At 41.4% G+C, this 16210-nt stretch overlaps 2 protein-coding genes across 2 annotated transcripts; both read left to right on the forward strand.

Annotated features, from left to right (window-relative positions):
* Nucleotides 1-6933: 6933 nt before the first annotated feature.
* On the forward strand, nt 6934-9064 carry LOC126403446 (follitropin subunit beta-like). Its single transcript, XM_050066122.1, has 3 exons — nt 6934-7072; nt 7184-7346; nt 8649-9064. The coding sequence occupies exons 1-3, from the start codon at nt 7053-7055 to the stop codon at nt 8928-8930; spliced, it is 465 nt and encodes a 154-aa protein (XP_049922079.1). The 5' UTR covers nt 6934-7052; the 3' UTR covers nt 8931-9064.
* A 236-nt stretch (nt 9065-9300) lies between these two features.
* LOC126403431 (mitochondrial glutamate carrier 1-like) lies at nt 9301-14738 on the forward strand. Its single transcript, XM_050066095.1, has 10 exons — nt 9301-9440; nt 10446-10559; nt 11060-11185; nt 11472-11527; nt 12010-12100; nt 12178-12296; nt 12399-12594; nt 12676-12833; nt 12935-13010; nt 13108-14738. The coding sequence occupies exons 2-10, from the start codon at nt 10537-10539 to the stop codon at nt 13265-13267; spliced, it is 1005 nt and encodes a 334-aa protein (XP_049922052.1). The 5' UTR covers nt 9301-9440; nt 10446-10536; the 3' UTR covers nt 13268-14738.
* Nucleotides 14739-16210: the final 1472 nt, after the last annotated feature.

Here is a 16210-nt window from a genome sequence, read left to right on the forward strand (position 1 = left end):
TATTTTGTTTGGACCCAAATATTGTAGGTTATTTGTTTGTGTCAATAAAATAACTAACTCCCTAAACACATCAAGAACTCCTCCTCATACTCCACCTTCAAGAAAACCCTAAAAACAAACCTTTTAAAAACTGCTTACAACTAAAATAAGTGTAGCCTAGGCTACTTCACCCTTTCTGCATTATCTCTCTCTACCTCCCTATGGACTATTACATCTTTTTTTATTGCTGTTGTTGTTCTGTATTATTGTTATTATTTACTATAGCGAACTATTCAGTCGCATTGTTACTGAGAAAGATTCACTGTAGCTAAGTAAACGCATCTTCTTTGTAGTTAGCCGTAAGTTTCATGCACGAAAGAAAGACACCAATGCAAACGGCGCTGTTTCCCAGCATGCCACGGGCGTCCATGTCGCTGTTCATTTATCAATACACCAAATATAAAGAGTATAAAACGGGAGATTTTAACATGTCCACGCTGCAGTTTTATATTAAAGGCAACCTCGCTTTCAAAACAGTAAATTCGCTACTATGTGAACACCATGACAAAGAGTGCTTCTACATCTCCCATCGTATTAAAGCGCCGTGTTCGCCGAGCTTCCTCTTGTGGGCGGAAGCTCATTGCAGAGGTCACATGCTGAGTGCTCGTCACTCCACCAATCACCTCGGGGAAGGTCTGAGACAAGAGCCAATCGTTACCCTTGCAGGGTATCACCTGATGCGGGTGAGCGAGTGAACAGAAAACATTGGCCGCTGTGAGCAGTCGTAGCAGGAGAAACCAACTGGTGCAGCTTCTCAGCGCCACGCGGTGGATGTGACTCTCACTGGCTTGGAATCGCTCGCGGCTGGCGGATGAGTGCGATGTGTGAGGTGGAGCACTGCTCCAGAACCCAATTCAGACTACTCTCCCCCCACATTTTAAAACTCAATCGCATTTTAATAGGCCTATTTTATTTTACGTTTTAATGATCAGATAAATTACCAGGGAACAAACGAGGGATGAATGAGGAACTAACGGCTGCTCAGCCATTATTAAAATCTATGATGGGCAGATCTTGAGTAACTCCAAATTCAGTTTTATAGAGTAGTATATGATAATTTATTTGGAAAACGACTATTAAATATTATTTTAATGAACTAATATGTACTTAATTGTTCAGCTGTGAATACTTATAATGGTCCTTTATGCATAAAACTTAAGTATGAAGAAAAACATTTTAGTTAACTGAAATATTAAATAAAAACTATACTTTGGGGGAAAAAACAAAAGCTAACTGGCATGCTATTGTGTACTTACAAAACTAACTAAAACAACTGATATTGTTACTCTGTAAGGCACTGGTTTTGCATTTGCTCCTTCAAGACACTTCTTATCTTGTATATTTGTATATTTTGTATATTTAAAACTATTGTTCTAAAACAGGGCCCAGTGAGTGACCCTGACCTAGGGAACCTAGTGTGACTGTAATTTGAGACGTTCTCTGGCACAAGATATTGGTAAAAGAAAAAAAGAAAAACAAGAAAATTAGTAATAAAAAAGAGGAAGAAAAAAGACAGTTAAAAACAAACAAACAAGGAAATGACTGTAAGGAGTGCTTAGGAATTTAATAATTCTGTAACATAATTCTAAAATGTGATCATAATTATTATAAATATAGTTCTTCCCCAGCTTTTTTCGCTTTTTTCCTAGTTTTTTATATATATTTTTAATATATATATATATATAGATATAGATATAGATATTTTTTATTTTTATGTTTTTCAGTTTGTCAGACATTTTTTTTACCAGTAAAGATGGCACAAGCAAAGTAGAATTTATGATATAAGTGTAGATGGAGGTTAGAATATAATTATCATTATTATTAGTAGTAGTAGTAATACTATTATTATTATTATTATTATCATTATTATTATTATTACTAGCATTTTTTTCTGTCCTTTTAATTAATTGTGATTGAATTCTGTTTAAAGGTGTTGACGCATAGCACACCAATGTTCTTATTTTGGGCCCTATCCTGAGTATACAGATATATGTATCCTTTATTTTATTTATGTATTTGGTAATTTCGCTCTATTCCATGTCATTATGTGAATAGAAAGTAATGTACATAATGTTTACGGGTTTGCCAAACTGAATAGAGGAGCTATGTAAATTCAACTTCTGTTAAAGCACCTTCATATAAATTGTTACCTCCAAGATGAATGAAAAAGAAAAAAAACTTAAGGGGTTGACCCAAATTAGACATTTGGTAAGCTAATCATGAGGTAATAATTACCAATAATAACAGTGTCCATAAGAGTGAAAATGTAACAACTGAGAGGATCATGAATTAATGATGAATCATAATGGTTATTTGTCACCTCTTATTGGCAGACACAATTTGGGAACTAATGCCAGGCACCCATGAAATAATAATTTATCACTCAATAACAACCCCATATGTAGCACAACTTTACTTGAGAAAACTCAAAAATAGAAACCAGTAGGCGTGTAAAAATTACGTATTGATTTGTTATTGGTTAAGTGCATTTTAGCGCATTATTTGGACGTTATCAAGACCTAGTAAAGGGATAATAAAACAAAAGGATTCATGCTCCAGTCTGACCCAGTTCCAGGGTCTTATCAGAGCTTGTAGAGTTACCCGTATTTCTGAAACGAAGAGCCACAGAATTAAAACGTCAAACATCATCCGCAGATGTGATGATGATAAAGACAGGGAAGGGTTGAACAGAAGGGCAGTCGAGTTGCCTGTCCGTTTTATTGGGATTGGAGTTGACCGCAGTGCAACGAGCCTGCCTGACAACATTCTCTCCTGCATGCAGTGTTGGAACTTTCTTAGAGTCCCATTATTCAGACCAACAGGTATAAAAAAACACCTCATACCCCCTGCCATCGCTTAACTAAACTCTACAATGAATGTTTTTGGTTGATAATGTGAATTAGAGATATATTTATACAGATGACTGAAGAGTTTAATTTCTGAGTAAAGCACCCCAGATGCACCTCTCCACGAAGGAAGCATTCCTAATAAGAAGTAATTTATCAATATCATTATCAACAACATTACTGCTACTATTAATAATAATAATAATGATTTCCTTTCCTGAGACAGGCTTACAATGGACTGACGCTGACCTTAAAAGCTGACCCAGCATCAGCCGAATGAGGACCCAGGTCACCCGGAGCTCTCCAAAGAATTATGAACCTATCATCCTTTACTGTGTTTGGTAAACATTTTTACTGACTAATTTGTGTGGGGAAGAATCTGAGGGCACATGGCCACTGACATTAGGAACAGATGGGCGATATTGGAGCATTAATGGCTTAGTTAAGGAGGGCATCCCCTTTTCCCCCAGGTAAACACAGAAACATGTGAGTGCTGACCCAGTATCTCAAATACGATCACTTTGAAATTCTCCTCTCCCTGAGGGAAAACAGAAAATGTAAATATTATTTTTGTTTATTATTCACTCTGGGTTCCCAGGAGGCGCTGGAAAGCGTTGCTGGGGGAGATGGACGTCTGGGGCGCCTTGCTCAGCCTGCTGCCCCGTGACCTGGCCCCAGATAAACCGATGAAAATGGATGGATGGATAGATTCATTATTCTTAATTAAAAAAAAAGCAATAAACAATAAGCAACAAAGCTCATGTCAGCAATTAATTAAAATTAGATAGAATGAAATGCAGTTGTTGCAATTAAAGTGAGTAGAAAGGTGGGTTTTAAGAGCAGTTTTTAATTCTGTAATGGAGTCCAGTATGAGTATTCTCAATGTTTGGGTGCAGCATAGGAAAAAGTCCTGGCACCAACTGTGCTGGGGTTGATGGCAGTTAGCACCAGGAAGTGGGAGGGGGTATAGCTCTGAAGCAGGTCTGTGAGATAACCAAAGGAAAGATCATGAAGAGCCTTGAATGTTATTAATAAGATTCTAAAGTTAATCTGTCGTGACACAGGGAGACTGTGGAATTGAACCAACAGGGGTGTGTTTTTAGTGGACCTTATCCATCCATCCATTTTCAACCGCTTATCCGGGGCCGGGTCGCGGGGGCAGCAGGCCGAGCAAAGTGCCCCAGACATCCCTCTCCCCGGCAACGCTTTCCAGCTCCTCCTGGGGGGCTCCAAGGCATTCCCAGGCCAGATGAGATATGTAATCCCTCCAGCTTGTTCTGGGTCTGCCCCGGGGCCTCCTACCAGTGGGATGTGCCCGGGACACCTCCAGCAGGAAGTGCCCAGGAGGCATCCTGATCAGATGCCCGAACCACCTCAACTGACCCCTTTCAATGCGAAGGAGCAGTGGCTCTACTCTGAGCTCCCTCCGGATGTCCGAGCTCCTCACCCTATCTCTAAGGCTGAGCCCAGCCACCCCACGGGGGAAACTCATTTCCACCGCTTGTATCTGCGATCTCATTCTTTCAGTCACTACCCAGAGTCCATAACCATAGGTGAGGGTTGGGACGTAGATGGACCAGTAAATCGAAAGCTTTGCTTTCCGGCTCAGCTCCCTCTTCACCACGACGGACTGGCACAGCGCCCACATCACTGCAGAAGCCACACCGACCCATCAATCCATCTCATCCTCCATTCTACCCTCACTCGTGAACAATACCTTAAACGTGTAATAACCTATGCTGCAGAGTTCTGGATGAGTTGAAGTTAGTTGGGGATGTCTGCCAGGATAGCAGTGCAGTAGTCGACATGTGATGTGACCAAAGCATTGACTAAGACTTCTGTAGAGTGTTGTGTTCGGCATGACGTCCGCAAAGCAGTCTGGCCAGACTCAGTCTCTCCTCCACCCTGAAGCACTGTGTTGATCAGCTGTAGATATCTTAACACTTCACTGACATGCCATGTACTAGCCTGCTTTGAAACCATCATCCACCATCATTCCCACCCCCAAAAACACACAGGACTTAACAACTCCAGACCCATCACCTTGTCCTGTCCATGCTCAAATCCATCACTGACCCATTCCTTGACCTCCCACAGCTCACTCAGAGCCAACAGCTCTGTACAGGACACAGTTAACACAGCCCTCCATTTCATCCTCCAGAGCCCAAACTCCTCAGCATGGGTGGATTATGAGACAATGGGCCCCTGGGCACAGATATGCAAAGGGCCACACCATCCCTCCTACATAGCAGTTCTTTCGCATCTCGTTTTGGTCATCTTGTGTCTCTTCATGGTCACTTTGAGTCTCTTTCTGGCAGGTATGGGTTCATGTGACATTTTGCAAGCGAATACCATAGGGCCCACTGACACTTTGGGCCCCTGGGCCTGTACCCAGTAGACCCGTTCAATAATCCATCTATGTTCCTTAGGAACTTACAGTGTGTCAGGATCCTGTTTGTAGACTCCAGCTCTGCTTTAACTACCATTATTTTGGCTCTGCTGCAGGACATGCTCTCCAAGCTGCACCTGCAGAAGGATAGCAGACTTTCTGTGGACAGGAAGCAGCATATGAAGCTTGGTAAACATGCATCCGACTCCCCTCATGGCTGTGTCCTTTCTTCGCTGCTCTTCTCCATGTACTCCAACAGCTGCACCTCCGGTCACCACTCCATCAAGCTCTTGAAGTTATCTGCTGATACCTCTCTCATTGGGCATATTGCTGGTGGGGAAATCGGCCATCTGGTGACCGGGTGCGGACAGAAAAACCTGGCGCAAAACTCTCTAAAGACAGTGGAAATGGTGTGTCGTCCTCTCACTTCCTGGGCTCCATCATCACCCAGGACCTTAAGTGGGACCTGAACTTAAGCTGAGAAGCAAAGTGTGATTTTCAGTTAGAGGACTTAGGTCATATAAGACAGCAGCTGGGGACAGTTTAATGGTGCTTGCCGCTCATGAATTGTACTAATTTTTGGAGTTGGAAAAACTCAAAATAGCAGAGCATTGTTGATTAAAAAGGTTAGGGTTCATTTTGATTTCAGGTGGTCTGAGCAACCATTTCACTGGAGAAGAGGGCTCTAGTATTCCCTTCACTTGCCCTGATGATATTTACACAATAGGAGGTTTTAGCTATTGACAAAACATTTTGTCTTGTGTGATGATCACAATACATTTGTTTACGGACACCAAATCCAGTCTGTAGAGCCTCTCCTTATGCCTCTGACGTAGTTCAACAGTAAACTAGGTTAAGGACGTGGCCCTTGTTGTTGTTTGTGGCATTTAGAGGTATTGTCTGGCAGCATGCTCGACCTGTAATGACAGTATGGAACACACAAAAAATCTGATCAGAATGACCCAGGAAATCTATCCAGGACCAGCTAATCCAGATAATCAGTGCTCTAAATTGAACTACATATCACAATGTAGGCTACTGGCTTTGTAAAGAACAGGTGGAACAGCATGTGTGGGTCACTTCAAGTGTTTTAATTGAAGAGATAGAAAACAACATTGGGGATGCAATTGTCAGAAACTACTTTAATATGAAGCGATAAATTAAAGTTAAAATTAAAGTAATTATCTCAAAGATTTTCATGTAAATGAATGTCTGTTAAGTCACCATCCATCACCAAAAGAGGTAACACTATGGTAATTGAGCCTATATGCTCCACTTATGATAGCCCTTGTATTTGTAGTATTAAAAATTAGATGTCTGATATAGATAAATTCACCAGCCTGGTTTCAAGACTTTGTCTGCAAGCGCACACACACTCTGCTCTGCTGATCAACCCACTGTCAAGATTTGATCCAATTCGATATCCAATATCTGATCAGAATACTTTTGAGCAGCTGGGTCCTGACCTGTAAAAACTGCATATTTATTAGCATACACACATACACACACACTAAACAGTCCCACATGCTCTTCCTGTGCTTTAAACATAAACATTGTAGGTGACATGTGATACATGAATGCTATTGTAAAATGAGGTGTACCGGGGCTGTCGGGTGGATTAGGGTTTCCATAAAAGAGGACGGACGCCTTTGATGTTCTCAGATATTCACAGGGGGGAGAGGAACGGGGCAGAGTTGGGGAACTGAGTGGACACAGCAAGAGGAAGAACTGAAATTATTTCATGCTCAACACTTAAATACATATTGTTGTCACTGGACATGACAGGTCATACATCAAGGTGTGTTCTTTTCTCTTCAAGTTATGCATGAACAAATTAAGATTGTATCTATTATTAATTTTTTAATTATCATTATAATAAGAGTGACTGTCTCGCTGTCTGAACTTCCAGCATGCCTTTGTCAGTGTTGACATGCATGCTTCTGTGTGCCCTGGTGCATGGAGCAGTGTGTGCCTGTATGCTGAAGAATCACACCCTATGGATTGAGAGTGACGACTGTGCCCAGTGTGTGGCCATCAGCACCACCATCTGCAGCGGCTACTGTTACACACAGGTGACTACACACTCTCACACAGTGAGGGGAAACTCTTCATGTAAATATTTTGCATAGGACACAGAAAAATGAGACATAACATTAGAAGAAATGATTGAGTGATAATGACCTGGTGATGCTCATGATAAGAATACTTAGATACAACATACTGCAACAATATACTGTAATATTCAGCATCCTAAATTCTCTAAAACTAGAGCTGAGTGAGAAAATCAGGATATTTTTGACCAAATACCTCAATATCTATATCACAATGATATTGCTGACTGTTGGTGCTTTCACAAAATATTTACACAGTGAGATTTTTGATAAATAATCATCAGTAATGTGGATATAATGACTAAGTGGGTAAAGGCAAATACTATCTGTCATATATAAATCTAAACATGCTGTATACTGCCATATTCACAGGGGCAGATTATCAGACAATGGGTCCCTGGGCACAGAAATGCAAAAGGCCCTTGCACATCTCCTACGTAGGAGCAGGAAACTCATACTTTATAGTTGTTAAGTCTCTTTTGTGTTGCTGTTTTGCATCCCTTTGTTGTCATAATTCATCTTTTTGTGAGTTTGTGTCTCATTGTAGTTATTTTTGTGCCTTTTTTTTTAGGTAATTTTGTGTCTCTTTTTGTTCATTTTTTTCTCTTTTTGGTAATTTTGTGTCTGTTTTTGGTTGTTTTGTGTCTCTGATGCAATTTAGTGTCTCTTTTGGTTGTTTTGTGTCTCTTTGGGGTCATTTAGTGTCTCTTTTGGTTTGTTTTGTGTCTCTTTGGAGTCATTTAGTTTCTCTTTTTGGTTGTTTTGTGTCTCTTTGAGGTAATGTATCTCTTTTTGGATGTTTTTTGTCTCTTTTTGGTCGTATTGTGTCTCTTTTGGTTGTTTTGCTCCTTTTTGTAGTTATTTTGTGTCTCTTTGTAATGTCTTTGCATCTATTTGTGGTCATTTTGAATCTCTTCCTGATCAGTACATGTTAATTTTGCAGGTGAGGGCCAGAGGGCGCCTGTGCCTCAGACCCACCTTATACCTATATGCAACCTGCTACACAACTACTGTTGTTTTATGGTCTAAACTCTTAATTGTTGCTGTTGTTTAATATATATCTATATAGTTAAATGTTTATGTTTTGCTTTTGAGACAAAGTACTTGTATACAAACTTGGCCAATAAAGCTGATTGTGATTGTGAGCTTATCAAATTATTGCCACACCCCATCTCATGTAAACATAAATAAATAAATAAAAAAGTCTATAGTTTCGTTCAACCACTGTACCACCTCCCTACAGCTCTGTTTCTCCTTTTCCAGGACACCAATTTGAAGGGACGCTTTGGGAGGAGTTTCCTGATCCAGCGCAGCTGTGTGCCTCTCTCCCTGGTGTACCGACCCGTCCGTGTGCCAGGCTGCCCTCAGGACGTCAACCCACAGCTGTATTACGCTGCTGCCCGCCGCTGCAGCTGCAGGCGCTGCGACACGCGCACACACCACTGTGTCCGCACCCGCCGGATCCCTAACGATACATGCACCCTGACCCTTGGCGATGTGACAAGTCTGGAAACATCCCGCCGTGGGAACGTGACAGCGTCCTGACACCAGCAACGCACACGCATGGCATAATGATACACCTGATGGACCAGCGGCGTTTCTGTGTCCTGACTGTGTTATGCATCTCAGCAGTTCATGTTGCTTTCTCTAGTTTGTTAGGCAATGTATTGCAATAAAACATTGTGTTGAATACGCATTATAACATCATTGTGAAATCTGTGTGGAGAGCTCTGGCAGAAACACCAAATAGGCTATGCATGCCGCCATTAGGTAGGGTGACCTAATCAGTTCCACCTGTGTGTGACAAACCTGTGGTAAAGCTTTTAGGATAAGTTGCATCATGCTCACCTGTGTGGAGAGGCTTGTTGAGACGAGTTGGCCCATCCCACTTTATACACAGACACACACACTTTACAAGCCGCCAGGTCTGACACTCCCCTGGCTGCTTCACGCGCTTCCTTGCTCCCTGCACTCACTCATTCATTCTACCTCGGTGCGGCGTGGACGAAGAGACTGAAGTCAAACTTAAAGCAGCACCTAATCTTTCATTTCAAGGTGGGTCATGCATGCTCTTAGACATACTGTCATCATGTGTCGTTTGAATACTTCATTGATTCTGCGCTCCAGTTACCCTTGTGTCAGTATAAGTGTAGCCTATTAAAGCAGGGCCAGTGTGCAAAATGTGCAACTTGTGGTTAAGTGCAGACCTATCTGTGAAAAATGTACAAACATATTCGAAGAAGACAAGCCATACTGTTCTTTAAAAAGTGTCACACCTTTTTCTGTGTCCTCATTTGAAGTTTGAGCTATGACATCAGAGAGCTTTTACCTATAATCATAGTGTCATGGTATCAGATTAGGCCCACTAACTTTCAATTAAAATGCACTTGCACAAACTAGTGGTAGCACTCAATAACATGGTCAAACCGTATGTCTTTATTGGTTTATTCATTTTACCATAACTGGCACTCAGACTCCCAAATCATAGGTTACATAACCACATTTTTTAAACAGAAAGACCACTTGGGGCGCCTTGGAGCTCATCTTGACACCCAGAAGCAAAAAGGTGAAAGTCAGAAAGAACAGTTACGAGATTCTCACTTGTGTAATCTAGTCTAGAAGTGGTTTTTGTTATGAATGTGAATATCAATGACAATAAGTGACAATAATTGGGCATTGCATGGCAGCATAATTTGCATAGCTTGGACAGCCATATGTGTCTGCTACAAAATGAATTAGATGGGAGATAGATAATGTATTTATTAGTATTGTTATTATTGTACCCACTCCATTAGTGTATAGTTTTGAGAGGCTTTAAAAAGAGGACCAGTTGGTAACTAAGTCCCTCACTCGTGAAGCAGGTGTATCTGTGGAAGCTACTTGGCCTGTGGTTTGATTTCGGTAGAGTGATGACTGACCCTGGCTCCATTTCTTGGCCGGCGGTGCAGTGGGTGGAGATGTCAGTTTATCCCTGGATCTACGGGGCTGGACTTGCCTCTCTCTCTCTCTCGATATATATATATATAACCCTGAGCTTCCTTTTCCTCCTGCCTTGCTCAGCGTCTCTCAGGGACTCTCAGCCTGCTCTCCCTCTGCGGCCTCCTCCTTTGTGCTGACCAACTTTCTGCACTCGCAACAACAATCAAGAACCATGGCCCAGCAACAGCAGATTAGGTATGAACCTGCTTTGTCAGTTGGGACAATACACCACACACTCCAGCATGTTATAGTATGTAGGCTGCTCAAAGAGCAAAATGGGAATAAAGCATGCTTTGATTATTTCACTCCATTCATTCGATGTAGTTTGCCATCTGTTTCTCTACAGCTAACCAGGTAAATCATAGAAGCCTCGGGATGTGTAATGCCTCTGCACATATGTGTGTGTTTTTTGATTTACTCTGTCGACAAGTTATTTTTGGATGAGCAGATTCCAGAGGCTGTCCAGTTCTGTTGCAATGCTAATGCCTCACATACAGTACACACACACAAAGCTAAATGAATGACGTTCCTATTGAGATCATCTTGTGCTTTAGCTGACCAATCCTGCTTCAGATCAGTTTCAGTCGGCTTTGTAACCTCCCCTGACAGCGCCACACCTTTAACCCTGTTTATCAAAAATGTTGCGAGAAAAGGAATGATAATAATGCACGTTGTTTTGACTTGTCCTTGAAAAGCCTCCCAGCCAAACTGATAAATGGAGGGATTGCAGGCATGGTGGGAGTCACCTGTGTGTTCCCAATCGACCTGGCCAAGACCCGCCTGCAGAACCAGCGCAGCGGGCAGCAACTCTACAAGAACATGTAAGATTTGCACCTTTTTAAAAGAAGAGCTCAGAGATGCATGCAAGTTCTTCATCTACTCATCTTCACCTTTCAATGATACCTTCAGTAAGGTGTCTCACTATATTGATTTCAAAGTGTTAAGCTTGAGAAACTGAGCTCCGCCAAGGCTGGTGGATCCAAGTTAAACTGTCCAGATTCTCAGTATTAGCTATTGCTTTTTGTGAATACAGCATCATGTGACTACCATCTCATTGTATGAATATATAAATAATCTTCATCAATTTCTGTCTTTCCTCTTCTTCAGGATGGATTGCCTAATAAAAACAGTTAAATCTGAAGGCTACTTCGGCATGTACAGAGGTAAGACTAGTCGCATTGTCTGTACCATACTGACCTTTTTAAAGACGTGCCCCTTAAATAGTTTCCTTGAATAGAATATTATTTCTATAGAAGTTTTGAGATCTTTGGTTTGCTTTGATTGGCATGTGGCCAAAACCCAGCCCACCAACTTAATCAGATGCTTTCCTTATGCCAAGTTTCATTTTTTGTCATCCTCCATGCTGTGTCATGTCTCAGTGCTTGGATCATATTAAACAGTTTAATCAGGGGTGCATCTTGAAGGACAGTGACCATGTAACCACAAGTCAATGCACTGAGGCGGTGCACATTTTAGGCAAGGCAAGGGAGTTTTATTTATAAAGCACATTGTATACAGAGGTGGGTTCAAGGTGCTGTACAGAGAAGTTAAACCCAAGAGTATAATGTATATAGTTTAGACTATCTAGTTTTAGATAGTAAAATCAGTTCTGTAGAATTAACTCTGTCAATGCTTGTTATTGAAGGTGCTGCAGTAAATCTCACCCTGGTAACCCCTGAGAAGGCCATCAAACTAGCTGCTAATGACTTCTTCCGCCACCAGCTGAGCAGAGATGGGTGAGTAGTAGCACTGACTGAGACTCCTGTGCTGCGATGTCATTCTTTGGTTTTTAACCCCGTCCATGTGTCTTCAGTGGCAGGTTGACGGTGTTCAAGGAGATGCTGGCTGGATGCTGCGCAGGAATGTGCCAGGTCATTATCACCACGCCCATGGAGATGCTCAAGATCCAGCTGCAGGATGCTGGCAGGCTGGGTAATTACAAGAAAATGATCAGAATGAAATATTACTTTTGGATGAAATTTTTGCCCACTGGTGTAAAACAGACACAATAATCCTGTTTCCTGTGTCTGCCAGCGGCCCAGCAGAGAGTGGTGCCCAGCGTAGTCACAACTCTGAAGATGGGGGGCACCAGTGCTGTTCTCAGCCGTTCCTACAACACCAGCCCCGCGTCTCAAGTCATGCGAGTGTCCGCCACACAGATCACCAGAGAGCTGCTGAGAACCAAAGGAGTCACAGGACTGTACAGAGGACTCGGAGCCACACTGATGAGGTGAGATGGGATTTCTGGTTTTCCATCTTTGGTCAACGGTCTTGTGATGTGGTTAACATGCTTGTTTTGTCGCCTTTTCAGGGATATCCCATTCTCCGTTGTGTACTTCCCGCTCTTTGCACATCTGCACCAGCTCGGCCGGCGTTCATCTGAAGACCCATCTGTGCCCTTTTATTGGTCCTTCATGGCTGGCTGCCTGGCTGGATGTGTTGCTGCTGTGACTGTCAGCCCTTGTGACGGTGAGAGACTCAGTCTATGTGGATAACCAATCACTGAACATCAGCTTTATTCTTACCAGCGATGTAATAAATTCTCAACAAGTTTTTTATGTCTTGTGCAGTGGTCAAGACAAGGCTACAATCCATCAAAAAAGGAGCTAATGAAGAAACCTACAATGGAGTGGTAGACTGTGTCAGGTAAATTAGACATACGTCAAACATGCCTTTCCTTCACCAAGGCTCGTATGAATTGCACAGGTTACGTGCTAACCCTGCGCTCTCTCTTCCATTGCAGAAAGATCCTGAGAAAGGAGGGTCCCGCGGCGTTCCTCAAGGGGGCTAGCTGCCGCGCCCTCGTTATTGCCCCACTCTTTGGCATTGCGCAGGTTGTTTACTTTGTAGGAGTTGGAGAGTTCCTGCTGGGGTACACACCCTACAACATCTACTCTGCATAAACAAGCTGTTTCCTATAGTCTTTCTGCTGCCTCATTAAATCACAGGCAGCTATCTCTATTACTGTGTACCTTCTTTATTGTTGGAGGCCGTCAGAGTAAAACGCTAAAGGGACCAGAAAGATGCCATTTTGGTTCAAAATATTATGCCTTTAGCATAACTCAATCTTAAGAGACTGAAACTTGCCTGTCTAAATAGTGGAGATAATTGCAAGAACAGCAATGCTTTCCTCACTAAGAGACTTGATGGTCCAACATTGACCACCATTTCACTCAGATTAGACTCAACTCCAGTCAACCTGTCCCCCTGTTTTCTTCGAGTTAGCCCTTATCCCTAAATATGCCCCACATAAATTGCCCTTCACTGTAACCCTGACCTGTGGCCCCTGGCCCATCTTGTAGACCAGGAGGTGTGATGGCTGTTACATGGTTTTGCAAAAGAGACTTTGCAGTACAAAGGAGTATCTACTAAGTAATAAGAGTGTCAAAATATTGAAACTTTACTTGAATAGCTTTAATCCTGTTTTAAAGGGTTACATGTGAAACTGGGCCATTGGTGTTGTCTATGTATATAGTGTAAAGCAGATATAATTTGGTAAATAACTTCTCTGACAAATTTATTGTCAAGTAGTTTGGAATGCATCTGGAAAATGGGCTGTTTCAGGGGTCATAGCTTACGAACGAACAAACGAAACATTTGGACTTCCTGTCCACCAGTATGCCTTACAGGGATCCTTTGTTGTTTTGCTTTCCGTTACAAGGAGTGATTTTTCTGTGCTTTGAATTGTTTGCCCATCCTCTTTATCCACACTGCTTTATAGTCAGCCTCAAGACTGTAGCTCACCATAGGTGCTTACTGGTGTTTATTTTTCACAATCATTGTGGTTGAGGTGTTGAGGGTTCTTTTTTTCACTGGGCGCTTTGGGTAAACTCTCTGTGGAAGCCTACTCTGTTTATGTAACATGCAAGCCAGAATTCCGCAGCTCAGTAAGACCTTCTGCGGCTAACTTTGGAGACCTGCAATGAAATGTTTGATGGTAGTAAACTACTCCGATGTCGGACAAGACCTCTATGAAGGGATTTGATGTGCTTTTGGGACCAAGTCTTCTGGAAAAAGGTCTAACATGACCTACACATCGCCACTCTCTTTAGTTGCCTGTGGTTGCCCGTGACTGGTCTGTTGGAGATACAGGAGCCCACACGAGTGTATCATGTCAGCCATTTAGAAGCAGAGCAGAGTGCAATGTTGGGCTGCACTCGCCCCCCCTCTGGGTCAGAGTACTTTTAACAGTGCTATGTAAATATGTCTCTTGTAATTTTTTCAATTTTCTCAAACTGTGCGAAGTTAAACTCAAATTTTAACATTTCAACAAGTTAAAAGTGTTTAATCAGTTGAGAGGATAATTATTTATTTTTTAAGTTAATTTTAGAAATCCGTATGTGAACACAGATTTCTAAATGCTGAATAAATATTTAAAAATGCAGTGTTTACTTGTGTTATTTGTGGAGTGTGTGCATATTCAGTCATGTATTCTCATTTAGGGCTGTTTAGAAATAGCAGCAGGTTGACTGAAGAGAGCGTAATGCTTTTTTCTGATGCAATCATAAAAGGTGTTGCCCTGCTCCTCTACACATGCATCACCGGCATGGGTACGCTTGACAGTAAAAATGCTCATGCTGCAGTGCTGGGGTAACCCTACCCAGGGGAGTCCTGGAGCTTCTGCTGCATCGCATGCATAACTAAATATTCAGCTGTCCTTAGAGCTCAAGTGCAGAAAGGTGAAACTCTGACAGGGAGCTCATGCGGCTAAACCTGGCAACCTACTTAATCACAGGGGATATTGAATACAATCAGATGCGAAAGAACACAAATTCACTTTACGATGTAATAAGTTCATCAGTTTGAATGTGTTTTTAAATTAATTCTTTGAAACTTTGAATGGGTCATTTTGATACTTCACAAGCAGCATTAAAGCCGTGCTTAAATATAACTCATTCTTAAATTTGTAGCAAACTATTCCTCGTACTGTAAATGTGCTTCACTGAATTAGTGCTAGCTTTCCTGGAGATCACGTGATTCCTTCTAAATTTACTCCTACAACTACAGTATACAGAGCTTCATTTGGAAATTGACTACAGATATAAATGTGTGCTGAGACTTAGTTTCTTTTTCTTTCTTAAAGGGAGGTTATTCTTCCTTTTACTCCTTTTATTCTAAAATTCAGTTTGAATTAAAAAAAAGTGACTATTTTCACATTAGATCTGATTATTTCATTTTTAATAGCGTTTACTGCTGTTTTTTAAAATATATATCCTTCTCTATGTTAAGCATCTTTAAAGACTTTGAAAAGCTAAAAAGCACTTTATAAGTCTGATGTATTATAATTTTTCTTATTATTATGAAAGTGTCAGCCTGTTTAAATTACATTTGGCAAGGTGTGGGGGTTTTATTTTAGTGCTGGAAGTGTATGGACTTACTGGTTTATTCTGGGAACCGGAAACCATGCAGCCAGTGGAGTATGTGACTACAGATTTGTGTGTAATGGTGGAGTCTTACTCTGATAGTACAATTCAAAGATGAGATTTAACAAGTGATTATATTTGAAAAAAAATCAGATATGAAGCTATTTTAACAAAAATACTCAAAAAAAAAAAATCTCAAAAAGCTTTTGACAGAGATTTTGATTTTTTGCCAAGTAACCCACCTTTGAGCCTTTTCCCAAAGAGCAGGTTTACTGAGTTATCTGGATACCTTTGCTAAGTAAAACACACAACAACCTCAAATCTGGAGCATAAAATGATACAAAAAGACCTGTTTTGTCTTTTTAGGAGCAAAGTCATCCAAGTAACTCAGTAAACATAATAGACCCATGGAAGCACCAATTTCATGTGATGAAATAAACAGTAGTGGAATGTAACTGAGTACATTTTACTCCAGTATTGTAG

This window comes from Epinephelus moara, chromosome 16 (genome assembly GCF_006386435.1).
Source record: "Epinephelus moara isolate mb chromosome 16, YSFRI_EMoa_1.0, whole genome shotgun sequence".
NCBI lineage: Eukaryota > Metazoa > Chordata > Actinopteri > Perciformes > Serranidae > Epinephelus > Epinephelus moara.

Excerpts from the sequence above, each read along its gene's own strand:
- LOC126403446 (XM_050066122.1), top strand. The coding sequence starts at position 7,053 with ATGACAGGTCATACATCAAG. Across the intron at positions 7,073-7,183 it reads ATGACAGGTCATACATCAAG|CATGCCTTTGTCAGTGTTGA; the intron begins GTGTGTTCTTTT and ends CTGAACTTCCAG. Across the intron at positions 7,347-8,648 it reads GCGGCTACTGTTACACACAG|GACACCAATTTGAAGGGACG; the intron begins GTGACTACACAC and ends CTCCTTTTCCAG.
- LOC126403431 (XM_050066095.1), top strand. The coding sequence starts at position 10,537 with ATGGCCCAGCAACAGCAGATTAG. Across the intron at positions 11,186-11,471 it reads CAGCAACTCTACAAGAACAT|GATGGATTGCCTAATAAAAA; the intron begins GTAAGATTTGCA and ends CCTCTTCTTCAG. Across the intron at positions 12,297-12,398 it reads GCAGGATGCTGGCAGGCTGG|CGGCCCAGCAGAGAGTGGTG; the intron begins GTAATTACAAGA and ends TGTGTCTGCCAG.